Below are 14230 nucleotides of genomic sequence, written 5' to 3'. Positions count from 1 at the left end.
ATATCCCTGGTGTCCTTATAAAAAGAGGAAATGACACACAGAGGCACCAGGCAGCCGCACAGACATGATCCATGGCTAGCAGATCTCAACTACAGGAAATATTGAAGAAAATTCTTCATGGGCCTGAACAGATGGCTCAGTTGGTAAAGAGCTTGCCAGGCAAGCATGAAGACTTGAGTTTATTCACATCCCCAGAACTTACACAGAAAAAGAAAGGACCAGAGTTACCCTCTGCACTGGGCAGGCCGAGACAGGTCTGAATGACCATGCTCCAGGCTCATTGAGAAACCCTAGTTATGTAAACAAGTTAGAAAGCAAGACCAGAACATCTGACATCAACCTCTGGCGTCTACACACACACACACACACACACACACACACACACACACACATGCATGCATAGAAACTAAAAGCAAAATATTCAAATCTGAAGAACAGAAACATACCAGATGTACACTTGGGTCAACAGTAAGAATGACAGGATCCAAATATATCAAGTGAGTAGGTAAATTCAAAATCAAAACAAAAACAGAAACCCAATTTCTTTCTGGGGCCAGTAAGATGGTTCACTAGGTGAGGACATTTGTCGCCAAGCCTGACAACCCACATCGTGGATGAAAGACCAATTCCCATAAGTTGTTCTCCGACTGCCACATGTGTCATGACGTGAGAGCACGTGTGTGTGCACACGCACTCCCAGAGTAAGTCAATAAATGGGGAAGGAAAAAAAAACTTTCTCTCCTTTTAATTTCTATAAACCTAGATTATTGTGAGTGGAAGTGTGTCCCTCTAGGTTTTTTATATCAAGGCCCATACAGTCCTTTAATAAAGAGATAATTAGGGGTAAATGAAGTCATAAGGGGGAAGCCCTAATCCAATATGACTGGTACCTAATAAGAGGGACAAAACCAGAGACATTCACAGCAGGACACAGAGGGCAGGTGGCCGTTTGTTAGGCATGGAAAGAGACCCCAGGAGAAGCCAAGCCTCTGATATCTTGATCCTGGCCTAATTCTCCAGCACTCTGACAGCCTCAGAAACAGGTCCACATCTACCATGACTGTACACATACTAGGGGAAGCCATAAAAGGGAAAAGAACCTTAAGGTTAATTACAGGGATAGTTTTGGGGAGAATGTGCTTGTATCATGCATCAGGCAGAAGGCGGTTAGTTCTCTGCTCCAGCCATCTGTCTCCAAAGCCAATGCCCATTCTTCCATCTGTTCACTCCTCAAATGGCAAGGCTGGGAGGCCTAGTCGGCTGGATCTGAGCCAGCAAACCTAGAGGACAGAGGCTGGACTCAAAATCCACCAGTCTTCACACTTGTTAGCACCTAATCAAATATTTAAAGTTAGACGGCAAGAGCAGTGGACCAACTAAAATTAGTGCTAGCTAGCATCAGGAGCAGGCCTTCGTTAGTCATACTTCTCCGTGACCTTGTTAGAATGAAAACTTAAAAAGGAACCAGAATTCAGCACAAGGACAGGAGTTCTCAGGTACTAACACAACCCAAAATTCAGGGAAGGGGAGAGAAAAGCAGAAGTCACAGGAAGATGGCTTCGAAGAAAAAACAAAAAAACAAAAAACGGTCTCTATCTGGTTGCTTACCATTGCATAATCAGAGGAAATGTGAGAACGAGACAGGTTATTCCTGGAGGTTCCAGGACCTCGGGGCAGTGCTACAGGCCTAGGCTTAGGAAAATGGGTCACTTAGCAGCTCAGAGTCTCAAGTTGTGCTTGAAAGAAGGGTGCTATGCCGGACCAGCACTTTACAAAGCACTGTCAGGGGCCTCAAAGCCAGCCGCACAGCAAACCCGCACCATCAGCACCACGTACGACTGGTACCCAATTCTGACAGCATTCCTGTGCTGTCCGCTCTGAGCAGATCCTCCCGTGTGACCTTCCATGGATGACAAACTTGGATATCTTTGTGGGATACCACTGAGTCCTTATTGTTAACACTTTCCAGTCCGGTGAGGATTGAACAACTACTTTGTGATTCCTTAAGATAGCTTTTTTCATTCATTGTACATAGTTCATTTCAATGTTCTTTCACCTCTAAAGCCACTCTATACAGAGAAAAGAACAATGCTAGGCTGAGGAAAGGGTTTCGTCGGAAGCACTTGCTTTGTAAGCAGGGAGACCTGAGTTTGGGTCCCCGGCTTGGCAGCATGCATCTGCAATCCCAGTTCTGGGGGGCAGGCAGGTGTCCTGGTGGGGGGCAGGCGGGTGTCCTGGTGGTTGTAGAGATGGCAGCAGATGACCCAACCTCACTAGACAGGCAGTCCAGTCAAATCTGTGGGCTTCAGGTTCAAAGAGACAACCTGTCTCCAAACTGAAGAAAGTGGGGGAAGAGTCCTGACATCAATCTCTGGCCTCTCCACAGACATGCACACAGGTCCGTGCCACCAACCACGTTCACATACAGTAATACACGTGTATGGGAACATATAAGACACACACATATGCATATACAGCAATACGCACACACACACACACATATATATAGTCCCATATAAATATGTGTGTGTGTACATACAGCAATATATATACACACATGGTCATATAGTAATATATATAGAGATAGATACACACACATACATACATACAGGAATATACATATGCACATGCTTACACAGCAATACATATACATACACACATATGTATACAGTCACACACACACACACACATCACTATAGCTATCTTCTGTCCAAATACATTTTCTCAAATAGGACATGAAAACAGGTCTCACAGACTGGAGGTTCTATTTTTTCTGTCCTTAGCTCGCAGGGAATGAAGAATAGGGTAGAGCAGAGAGATGGTGGAAGCACAGAGTCCCAGGTCTACCCTGGTAGCAGAACCCAAGAACATTCACCTTTAACATCAAGTTTTCAAAGTGATTGGCCTGTTGTCAGGCCAGAAGATAGAGCCTCCAACGTTTCAGTGCACACATTCACCTTTTTGGCTTCCTAGAAAATCCGGGATCTGCCCGCCTGGGTAGAGCTTCCTGTTGGGAAGGCAACAAGTACGTAGTACACCAGGCAGACACTCCTTGGTGCCTCTTCCAGAAGTTCTCTCCTGATACAGAGCTTCCTGAATGGTGAGTAACAGCAGCGTGTCTTTGGCTCCTGTCAGATGTTTCGGGTCATAAAAGCAAAGGAGCAGAGAGGCTAGGCATGTGTAAACAAAAGTCATCTCTAGAAGCTGAGGAAGTTTGGGCTCAGTCGACTCCCAGGTACACCCTGTGAGTCACTGGGGGCCTGTCTCCACGAAGGTGATGACAGGGTTATTTAATCAAAAACCAGCCATTTCCCAGAAAAACCACCTCACATTTTAGAGAGAGAAGAGAAAATAAATTTGTTTCCTGATCACTTCATGGTGGAGTCAGGCACTGGACTTATTTCTTGAAGGTCTGAGTCACCAAAGTATGTCTTGAACTTCGAAATCTGTTGCCAACATTGTGCCTGCACTTTTCCCCATAAGGCCATGGCATTTCGTGGTGTGTGTGTGTGTGTGTGTGTGTGTGTGTGTGTGTGTGTTTGACTCTGATCTCAGATCTCAGTTGGCTGGACAGCCCAAGACTAGAAAGCATCAGTGTAGCAAGGTTGCCATGGCTCCGTACCATAACCTCTACATCTGCCATTGTTGTTGAAGGTCATGTTGTAAGAATTTTTAAAGCCAGTTGTGGCGGCGCACACCTTTAGTCCCAGCACTCAGGAGGAAGAGGCAGACAGATCTACATGAGTTTTCCCTGCCTTGAAAAACAAAAATAAAAGATGTTTTTTAAATTATGTGCATGTGAGAGTATGTATGTGCACATGTTGCATGTACATGTGTGCACACGTGAATGCAGGAGGCAGAGATCAGAGGTGTCAGATCCCCGTGAAGTTTGAGTTACAGACAGCTGTGAGCTACCCAGAGTGGATACTGGGAACCAAACACTGGCCCTCTGCATGAACAATAAGTGTACTTACCCTTTCAGCAATCTCTCAAGAACTCCAAATCTCATTTTAAAAAATAATTAAACCAACGGAGCATGGTGACACACACCCTTAATCCTAACTCAGAATGCAGAGACAGGAGAATGCATGAGTTCAAGGACAATCTGGTCTACATAGTGAGTTCCAGGACAGCCAGGACCAGATAGAGACCCCGTCTTGATAAATAAATAAATAAATAAATAAATAAATATTTGGGAGTTGATAGGACTTTATTAAATGAATCAGCCTGCAGGAATAAGTAGAGGTTCTGTCTTGATAGATAGATAGATAGATAGATAGATAGATAGATAAGGATTTGGGGGTAAGGACAGTCTGGTCTATATAGTAAGCTCTATTACAGCGAGGACCAGGTAGAGACCCCATCTCATTAAATAAATAAATAGATAAATAAATAAATAAATAAGGATTTGGGAGTTGGGAGGGCTTTCCTAAAAGAATCAGCCTGCAGAAATAAGTACCAGATGTGCCTGTCTAGGCTGCCTTCTACTCTTTGGCTCCTTTCAGACATCCAGTCACATATTGTGTGCCTTGCCCAATGCTGTGTTCCCAGAAGAGCACGGACTTCCCTGCCCTTTGCTTCTGGAGCAAACACAGGCTGAGTTCCTTGAAATGCCCCAGGCAGCTGTCTGTGTTGGCTGCTCTGCCTTCAATACCTGTTTGGAACATGGGAGGGGCGAGAGGCCAACTCACCATTCATAGCTTAATTGTGACAGGTCTTAAAAGCACTGTCACGGGTAGGGGGAGGCTTAATGGGCACCGGAGCGCCTTGTGCCGACACACAAACTAAGCAGCCCTGTGCTGGCTCACACCGCAGATGCGTGCCCCTCAGAGAATCACGTGATCCCGCGGCAGGGACTCACTGACACTCTGCTGTATTCACTGGGCTCCTCTGGTTTTGTAAGAGAAAAATAATCCACACCATGAGCACATACAAAACAATTCATCACTCTCCCTGACTGTAACTCAGGACCACCACCATCCTCCTGAAAGGGGACCAATTTGGCTAACTGAAGTAAGGCTACCACTAACGGAGTGCCTTAAAATATTTTCCATTTAGTCGATCCAGTAATCATAGATCACAAACACGGTCACCAACGTTGAGGAAGCAGGCTCAGAGAGCTGATGTCAATTGTTCAAAGTAACGTAGCCTGTGGTGGCCGAGAAACGAGCAGCTGACTCCAGCAGAGTGATCCTAACCAAGCTCCTCCTGACTAAACAAGCCATCCTTACCCCTCATCACCCATGAAACAAACACGGGAAAATCTGAACTTAATACTCTTCTGTTATCAAAGAGGGTCTGAGATTTGTTTATACGTGGGTTTGAGGTACTCCTGCATTGGCGAATTCCAATGCCTTCCTCCCTTGGATTTTTTCCTTTTGGTGGATGGAGATTAGCCCATCCTTAGTCACCTTGAGAGAAACCACAAGTGTTTGTCTCTACAGCCCCTGTTCTCAATAAGAAGGGAGATGCTGTGAAGCCAACCACAGTGGCCTGCAGCAGCTTTCCTCCTGTACCATGAGTCCTTGCTGCTTCAGAAAAACAGCTGCCCCCTGAAATGACGGGATAGGCACTACCCAATTGCTACCTGAAGACTACTGAGACAAAAATACTTTCAAACACTTTCCTCAAGTAATATCCACACTTTACACAAACATTTAAGGAAAGAAAATATTACAGGATCAGATGGATTGCCGTTCTGTCATTGTTTATTTAAAACCGACATCAGGCAAAATGTGCCAGATATAGTTCCTGTCTTAGTTAGGGTTTTACTGCTGTGAACAGACACCATGACCAAGGCAAGTCTTATAAAGGACAGCATTGAATTGGGGCCGGCTTACAGGATCAGAGGTTCAGTCCATTATTAAGGTGGGAACACGGCAGCATCCAGGCAGACATGGTGCAGGCAGAGCTGAGAGTTCTAAATCTTCATCTGAAGGCTGCTAATGGAAGACTGACTTCCAGGCAGCTAGAATGAGGGTCTTAAGCCCTCACCCACAGTGACACTCCTCCAACAAAGCCATACCTCGAAATAGTGTCATTCCCTGGGCCAAGCATATACAAACCATTACAGTTCCTAATCATAATCAGAGAAATTAAACTATTTTGAGAATGTTTTGACTATCCTAAGTACCTTTCCTTTGTGAAACACAGAACACGTTAGTTCACTTTGCTTCAATCCGGTCACCCTCAAGGATGCCTTCTTACCTGGGTCCTTCTGTGTGAGTTACCAGCCTTCCAGGCCATCAGATAAACCAGACGTGGCTCTGAACTACCTGCCATACACTCAGAGCTCAATTAACTCTACTGTCAGAATGAAGGACGCTCATGTTCGACATTGCTAGACTGAGGAACTGGATACCCCCAAATCTGAGTGCCCATAAAGGTTGTGGTCTAAGACCACAGAGAAGTGGTTTCTAAGGTGCCTTTTGACTGACCTTCTAGAATCATACACCCCTTTTTTTTTTTTTTAACTCATCGCTGTATCTTTGGGCCATAATAAAGAATAAAAACCAACTGACCTCCACTGGGAATTATTTTTCATTTACATCTTGAGGCAAGGTGTTCCCTTTCTCTCCTCCCTCCCCTCACCCCTCCATGAAAAATTCCTTTCCAAATGTTGGACAGTGACGGCAAAGAAGAAGAGTCTAGAAACTGCAGTCCACCAATAACAGATATGGGCTATCAGGAAACGAAAGACCTCTCGGCTACAGTACTAAGAGTTGTTAAGTAGTTAAGACAACCTTTGCGGGGTCTGTGAAGCTTTTTCCTGTATGCTTTCAGTATTCGATACAGGATGTGGGCACTGAAGGGACCGAGTCACAAGGAGATAAAGGCTACCCTGGCTAGGCACCATTTGCATCTCCCCTCTCTCTTTGTCTCTATATTAGACATAGATCCCTAAAAATATGAGTCTGCTCTGTGTGGGTCCTCGCTGGCAAAGTCAGTGCCCTTAGAGCTAGTACTGAGTTAACACTCCCCAAGTTTCCACGGGCCTCCTGACCTTTCTTCCTGTTTTTGTCCTCCCTACCTCTCCCCTAACTCCTGGAAGTTACCTGGTCCTTTCAACTCCTACCATGCAAAACTGAGAAGGAGCAGAAGGGGCCATTCTGCTAAGTCCCGGGCAAAGCTCAACTCTAAATGTGAGTGAAATCCTCCACAAACAGCTGGGTTGCTTCCAAGTGCAGCTAACCCTAGCACAGTGTATGAACTGTGCTGGGCCTGAGATGATGTCCCACACAACCCCAAGGATTTACTACTGGGAGTGTCCCTTAGAGATCTGCCCCTCCCCCTACTGGACATTTCCTAATGAGCAGGGCTTGGATGCAATCGCTTCTCTCCACATACCCTTTCCTCTGATTTCAACAGTACGAAAACTGCAAAAGGGCTGACCTCCAAAAAAAGAAAAAAACCACTCAGAGCCTGGTGGCTGCCATTCTATTTAGGGTCTCAGCACAGCCTGCCCTCATATACACTCAAAACCTAGGCAGAGACTGTATAGCTAACAATACGATCACAACGGGAAAGTGTGCTTGGTTAGATTGGGTCGGGCTGACACACAATAGAGTCACCTAAAAAGAAGAAACCTCAGCTGAGGACTTGCTTCCATTCGATCAGCCTATAGGCAAGTCTGTGTGGTATTTTCTTGATTAACGACGGCTGTAGCCCAGCCAATTGTGGGCGGTACCACCCCTGAGCAGGTGGTCCTGGGTTACATAGATAAGAAACCAAGCTGAGCAAGTCATGGAGATCAACCTAAGAATCTGTAAAAGTAATTCTTGGGGGGATGGGGAGGGAGGGGTGTCTCTGCCTCTCTTTGCTCCCAAATAACTGCAGGGTGTTTCTAAGCCACCTGAATAAATGACACAGAGACCTGATATTTTCATTAACAAGCTACAAGTGCTAAGATCGACAGTTACACAATGGCAGATTCTAACCCTACTATGCTGGCTTGGGTACTTCCCCACCACGTGGTCCTGCAATGGGAGTCTTGCCCTGGCTCACTCGGTTCCACATGTGCCCTCACCATGGCCGCTTTCTCACTGAGGCCTCATGGCAAAGTCTCCTGGTCCATCTCCTTCTCACCGAATCTCCTCCTCTGATTCTGTCCTTGGGACTGGGATTAGAAATCCTTCCGTAGTCTCCTCTGCCCAGCGAATTGCTCCATCACTCTTTATTAATCAATCAGAAGTGATAGAAAATAATTTTCACGTAACACTGAGACCGTGCATAACATGCATTGAGACCACCAACTGACATGTTTGACCATACCAATGTCTGGACTGCACCCAGATGTCTGGGCATGAAAACCAGCATCTGAATACAGGCAGCACAAAGTCATCCCTACAGTAGGCATTGTCTCTCCGTGCTTACTCGGCTTCAGTGCCTCCCTCGACTTCCCCCAATGGTGGATTACTTATAAACCCTTTCTTCCCTCAAGCTAGTTGCTTTTGGGCATGGCGTCACAGGAATAGAAAGAAAACTAGTACAGAAAGACAACAAGAATGAGATTTCCAACTCACATGACCCCTTTCTTCAGTAAACACAAACTCCTGAGAACAAGGGCTGTGAAGATAGTGTCTACACTTTTGATAAAATATTTGAGGATTTATTAATGATTCTTAAACCAGGAAATCTAGACCCATGTAAGAGCTTATTAAATCTACATCAGAACACATATTATCTAAATATACTATACACATCTTACAGGAATATGGGAGCTAATCTATTTCCCTAAACTTTTTGTTTTGTCCAGTTTACAGGCAAACACTCCAGTGGTGGTGGGTAGAGGAGGAAAACATTAATCTACATGGAGGGAGATAGCATCCCAAAGATAAAAAAAGAAAGAAAATTATATTACTATCTAGAATATCAGCAATACATTGTTGACTTAACTCCCTATGACAGATCTAATTAGAAGGTGGCAATAAGTGTTTCCAGGTGTTTAATTAAGTGTGATAATTATTTCTTTTCTTAAACAGAAATGGAGTCATATGTTTACACTACAAAGTATAATGTTCTCTTAGTTAAAACAGCGTGAAAACACCTTTGTGTAATACAGGATTCAATGCATGATAAAAATATCCGCTGTGATAAGCCACACTTAAAGTGATTTATCAGCTCTTAACTTGCAACCACCAAAGCACAATGGCTTCTTAAAAGCCATCCTGTTTAGAGTTCTTTCTTTTCTTCAGCTACAAAGTTTTGTTAGCCCTGGGCTTCAGTAAGTAATTTGTATTCAAAGTATCTTTCCCTACCAGCATCCAGGGGATTCTCAACAAAGATGTGGGAGAAGTTTCGTGGGAATACACACAGCGAGAATAATCTGACCAGTAGGAGAACCAGAAATTATATGTAGAAGGGAACTCAGGAACTCAAGCACAGTAAGGCTGTTAGGATGCAGCAAACTGGTCAAGGTATCGTTTTTTGTGTAGAAATATGACCTTTGCAACCAATGTACTGATGCCCCCTCCTCAATAGAACTAACTTACATTAGGATGAAACTTTCAGATTTAAGCAACCCAAGGACGTTATTATTTCAACACTGGGTAGTAAACTACAGTTGGTAGTGCTGTGTGTTAGGAAATCAATCGGTTTAGAAACATGGTGTTGCTGAGTCAAGGAACATCTTTTAGGTGGCCAAGTTGTTTGATCAGACTGGTCTTGAAACAGCCTATCAGCAGTCCTGGATCACCAGGCCCTGGGAAACTCATCAGGTGTTCTCCCAGCAGGTGCTGGAAGCTCGGCGCCACCGGTAAGCACACGGGACAAACAGAAACGCACACACGCACACGACTTTCTTCGCAGAATGATTTTAAAGCAAAACTCTGCTCGCTGCCCGTTTACAATGCAGGATTGGATAACAATCTCAGAGCAGCATCTCAGACTGCAATCTGGGGCATCCTGAACAACACAGGCAACCCTTGCTTCAGCGTGTGAGGTTGGTCACCGAGAGGACAGTACTCTTCGCCAGAGCGGAGTTCAGAGAAGAAAGGAAAGGATGGGGAGAGGGGGCTCAACGCAGGGGCTGGAGGAGGTCTCTCCCCAGCGGTAGATTGCCAGCAACGGAACTGGGATCCATAGTGTGCGCGGATACGTTAAAACTCCGGGACTTTCCGAGCTGCGCGCTCCTACACACTCACGCCCACTTGCACTCCCGACTCGCACCCACTCACACCCACTCTCAGGGCTGAAACTCTTGGAGAATTGCAAGCGCGACCCCAGTAGCACTTTAAAAGTTCCCAAATAGCGTCTGGTTTTATCATTACTTTTTTTTTTTTGACTCCCACAACCCCTAAGCTCCACTCCTAGGAGGGAGGCACTTACTCGGAGGAAGGGCGCGGCGGCGCCGGGACGAGTGAAGAGCGGGGCGGTCCCGCAATGCTGTTCCCCGGAGGTGGACTACTCGCGGCTCTCGGACCCCTAAAACCCCAGGCGGGCCCCTGCGCGGGAGAAGTGGAGGCGCGCCTGGGGCGGGGCCAGGAGGAGGCAGGGGCGGAGCCTGTGTGCCAGGGCGGAGCTGGGAGGTGGACTAGGGGAGGGGCCAGACTGCTGGACGAAGCAGAGAGGAGGTCAGGGGCGTGGCATGATGGGAAGGGGGCGTGGCCAGGGCAGGAACTCAGCGGTAGAAGCAGTGGGGAGGGGCTGAGCTGCTGGGCGGGAGGAAAAGCAAACGCCACCTAGACCCCAGTACACAATGGTCCGCGCAGGACGGTGTTACTCAGGGCAGGCAGTATGGAAGGTCACCGGGCAGCGAAGCACAAACTTTGGTAGCTGGCGGCCAAGATCTGCTTGCGAGATCTCTCAGTTTCTTTGCATAAATGAAATTACCTTTATAGTTGATGTGGTCAAATAGGGCCACTCTCTTTTGCACCATGACTGACACTTAGCCCATGTACGTGACTGATGATCTGCAGAAGTCTCTGGATCCTGCTTCTTTTCCATCTTTCTCCCTCTCTCCCTCCTCGTGTTAAGATTACTCAAAGGCATTCCAAGCATTTGTGGATTCTTGGCTTTCATTGTCAGAGATCGTGGAATTCATCTCTGGGTTAGTCTCGCATTGGCTTCCCCGTGGGAAGCCTGTGGTCTTGGGCACACACTCAAACTCACACCACTCTAGCATGACTGACTGCCTTTGCCCTAGGAACCAGGAAACTCCAGAGGAAACACGGGGATGAAGCTGATTCTGCAGTTTCTTTCTGTTAAAGAGCCATTCCTGGGTGGCTATGGTAACTGGCAAAGACCACTTTGTGAGTAAGAAGAACCCACTCATACCGTAAACATCCACTCATGAGACTAGCTCTGTAAAGCCGGTCGGGAATACTATTAACAAATTAGAAATGTACACTCGATCATTCTAATCCTCTCAACAGTCTATGATTGTAGCTCTTAATAGCCAGGCAGAGAAGCCCAGCGTGGTGGCGCACGCCTTTAATCCCAGCACTCGAGAGGCAGAGGCAGGCAGATTTCTGAGTTCGAGGCCAGCCTGGTCTACAGAGTGAGTTCCAAGACAGCCAGGGCTATACATAGAAGCCCTGTCTTAAAAAAAGAAAAAACAAACAAACAAACAAACAAACAAAACCATTCCTAGCCCTGGGCTTTGGGGGAAGGGGAGAGCTGGAGACCTTTTAATGACAGTTTCTATTTCAGTAGGAGTTAGCGCCCCCACACCCGCACATATGTAACAGATGTGCGGCTTAGTCTTCATGCGAGTCCCCCAACAACTGGAGTGGGAGTTGACCCTGAATCTGTTGCCTGCCTGTGGATCCTGTTCCCCTAACTGGGCTGCCTTGTCTGGCCTCAGTGGGAAAGGATGTGTCCAGTCCTGCAGGGACATGATGTACCAGGATGGACTGGTACCCCTGGGAGGCAGCTCCCCCTTCTCAGAAGAGAAGAGAAGGGGAGAAAGGGGGGCCTGAGTGAGGTAGGACTGGTGGACTGGGAGAGGGTGCTTAGATCTGTAAAGTAAATAAATAATTAATGCAAAAAGATTTTTCATCCTGCAGGGCTGTTTTCCTTAAGGAATTCCTTAAGCTGGAAGGTAAACCGCTCAAGATAGCTTCAGGAAGTCCCCTAAACTAACCAGATTCACTAGGCCCCTCCTCCCCAGAGTAACCAATAAAAGCTGACAGTCCCCCTCAGACAGAGGGAAGCTGAACTGTAAGGATGACCCTGGAAGAAGCAGAAACCACCTGAACTGCCTAGAAGTTTAGACCAAAGTCCCTTGGAAAGGACACTGCCAGCCTGTTGAGCACCGCCCGCCCCCCACCCCCACCCCCCTTGCAGGCTGTTCAGCATGCTCCAGGTTCTCAGCCTTGGAAGTGGAGTTTTGTGACTTTGAGTGATTTCTGTTCCTTTAAGTAACCTCTTACCCATATTCCTATAAGTAACCACACTAAAACTCATTGTTCAACAAATTGGACTTTGCTGGTATCCATACTTTGGTTTGTCATGGGTTCCCTGTCGAGGGTGAGTAGATACGTGTGCTTCGTCCTCCAAGGAAATGTTTTGTCCCACAAGTGGCAAGCATATTCTCACATTACAAATGATTGCAGACTGGACAGGGTGGTGCATGCCTTTAGTCTCAGCATTCAGAAGGTAGAAGCAGATGGCTCTCTGTAAGTTTGAGGGCAGCTTGGTGTACAGAGTGAGCTCCAGGAGAGCCAAGGCTATGTGATGTGGCCCTGTCCCCTCTTTCCTCACAAAATATGATTACTAATATTAAAATGATGATAATAATAACAATACACAAAGGATTAGAAGAGAGGTTATATTGATGGTTGGACTAGTGCTAAAACAACAGACCAGAACCCAAACTAAAGTCTTCCATCCTCCAGGACCCTTGGATGGAGGAAGGCAGAAGGATTTTAAGCATGGGAGACATGTCAAACGTTGTTCTATGGATAGAAAAGGCTTTCCCATATGGAAACAACCTAGAAGACCCCAGAGCCAGGTAACTTGTTCAGTAAACTGACAAAACATGTCAGGCAAGATGCTGCGGCAGACAAAACAATGTCTCACAGAGAGATGTCCAGCCTCTGACTCAAGAATCTGTGAATGTTAACACTCCAGCGTGGAAGGAGTTCTGTCCTCATGATTAAAGCTAAGAACATTAAAATGGGGGCATTACCTTGGATTATTAGCTGAGTCTAATTATGTGGGTCCTCTAAGGTGGAAGTACATTGGAGCAGAGTGTCAAGATGTCAGGAGACGGGCTGGTGAGATGGCTCAGTGGGTAAGAGCACCCGACTGCTCTTCCGAAGGTCCAGAGTTCAAATCCCAGCAACCACATGGTGGCTCACAACCATCCGTAACGAGATCTGGCGCCCTCTTCTGGAGTGTCTGAAGACAGCTACAGTGTACTTACATATAATAAAAAAAAAAAAAAGATGTCAGGAGACATTCAGCCTGGGTCATGAGCCAAAGACCACAGGGTGGCCTCTAGAAGCTGAGATGGGTCATAGCTCACAGTTCAGAAAGGGTATGGGACATCAGCCTTGCATCCCTGAGATGTAAGATGCCATTAACCAAAATTAAGCAAGGAGATGTTTCTTTCTTTAGGGCCCCCAGAAAGTAACTCAACCCTCCAGACTCCATAATTTAATACTGGCGAGACGCCCGTGAAGTATGGAACTATAAATAAAACTTTGTGTCAAATGCCTAACCTTGGAGTAATTTATCATGGCAGCAATTGGAAACCAGTACAGATACCGAAGGCTGGAGGGGATGAAAGGGTAAGACGGACTCCAAGGCCTACAGATGGATAAGGTGCTGGGTTGTTGGACAAGGTTTCTGAATGCAGTAGCCATTATGAGTAGACAGAAAAAGCAGAAAAATGCATTCTAAATATTCCAGAATCTGCAATTGTGCAGGAAAATTAGAATGAAATGGGTTTTTATATTTGAGCTTTCTTGCTCCCAGATAACTAGAAACTACCTCAATGCCTACCTGCATTGGCTACTTCCTTATTGCACAAAATACTGTAAAATAGCTTAAGGGGATGAAAGACATATTTGGGTTCATATAATGTAGTCTGTGGTGGTGGGGAAGCAGGGCATAGTGGCTCTGTCTATGGGCCAGGAGCATGAAGAGTATGCAGTGGTTTTCTTACAGAATGGTTCCAGGAGCAGACATGCTGGCAGAACCCAGAAGCATGAATAACCTTCTAAGGCCCACCCTAGCTAGGCCCACTTCCCACAGTGTTGAAAATAGCACAGTGTTTTAACTAGGG

General features: G+C 46.2%; 1 protein-coding gene across 1 annotated transcript in view; it reads right to left on the bottom strand.

Annotated features, from left to right (window-relative positions):
• Positions 1 to 10460, bottom strand: part of Tnfaip8 (TNF alpha induced protein 8) — a 111732-nt gene extending 101272 nt beyond the window's left edge. The window contains exon 1 of the mRNA XM_021150636.3: positions 10327 to 10460. Coding sequence (XP_021006295.1) covers position 10327 — 1 coding nt within the window. The 5' untranslated portion in view covers positions 10328 to 10460. The remainder of the gene's footprint in view (positions 1 to 10326) is intronic.
• Positions 10461 to 14230: the final 3770 nt, after the last annotated feature.

This window comes from Mus caroli, unplaced genomic scaffold (genome assembly GCF_978045245.1).
Source record: "Mus caroli unplaced genomic scaffold, Mus_caroli_1 scaffold_19, whole genome shotgun sequence".
NCBI classification, from domain to species: Eukaryota; Metazoa; Chordata; class Mammalia; order Rodentia; family Muridae; genus Mus; species Mus caroli.
This window is presented reverse-complemented; position numbering and strand designations above follow the sequence as displayed.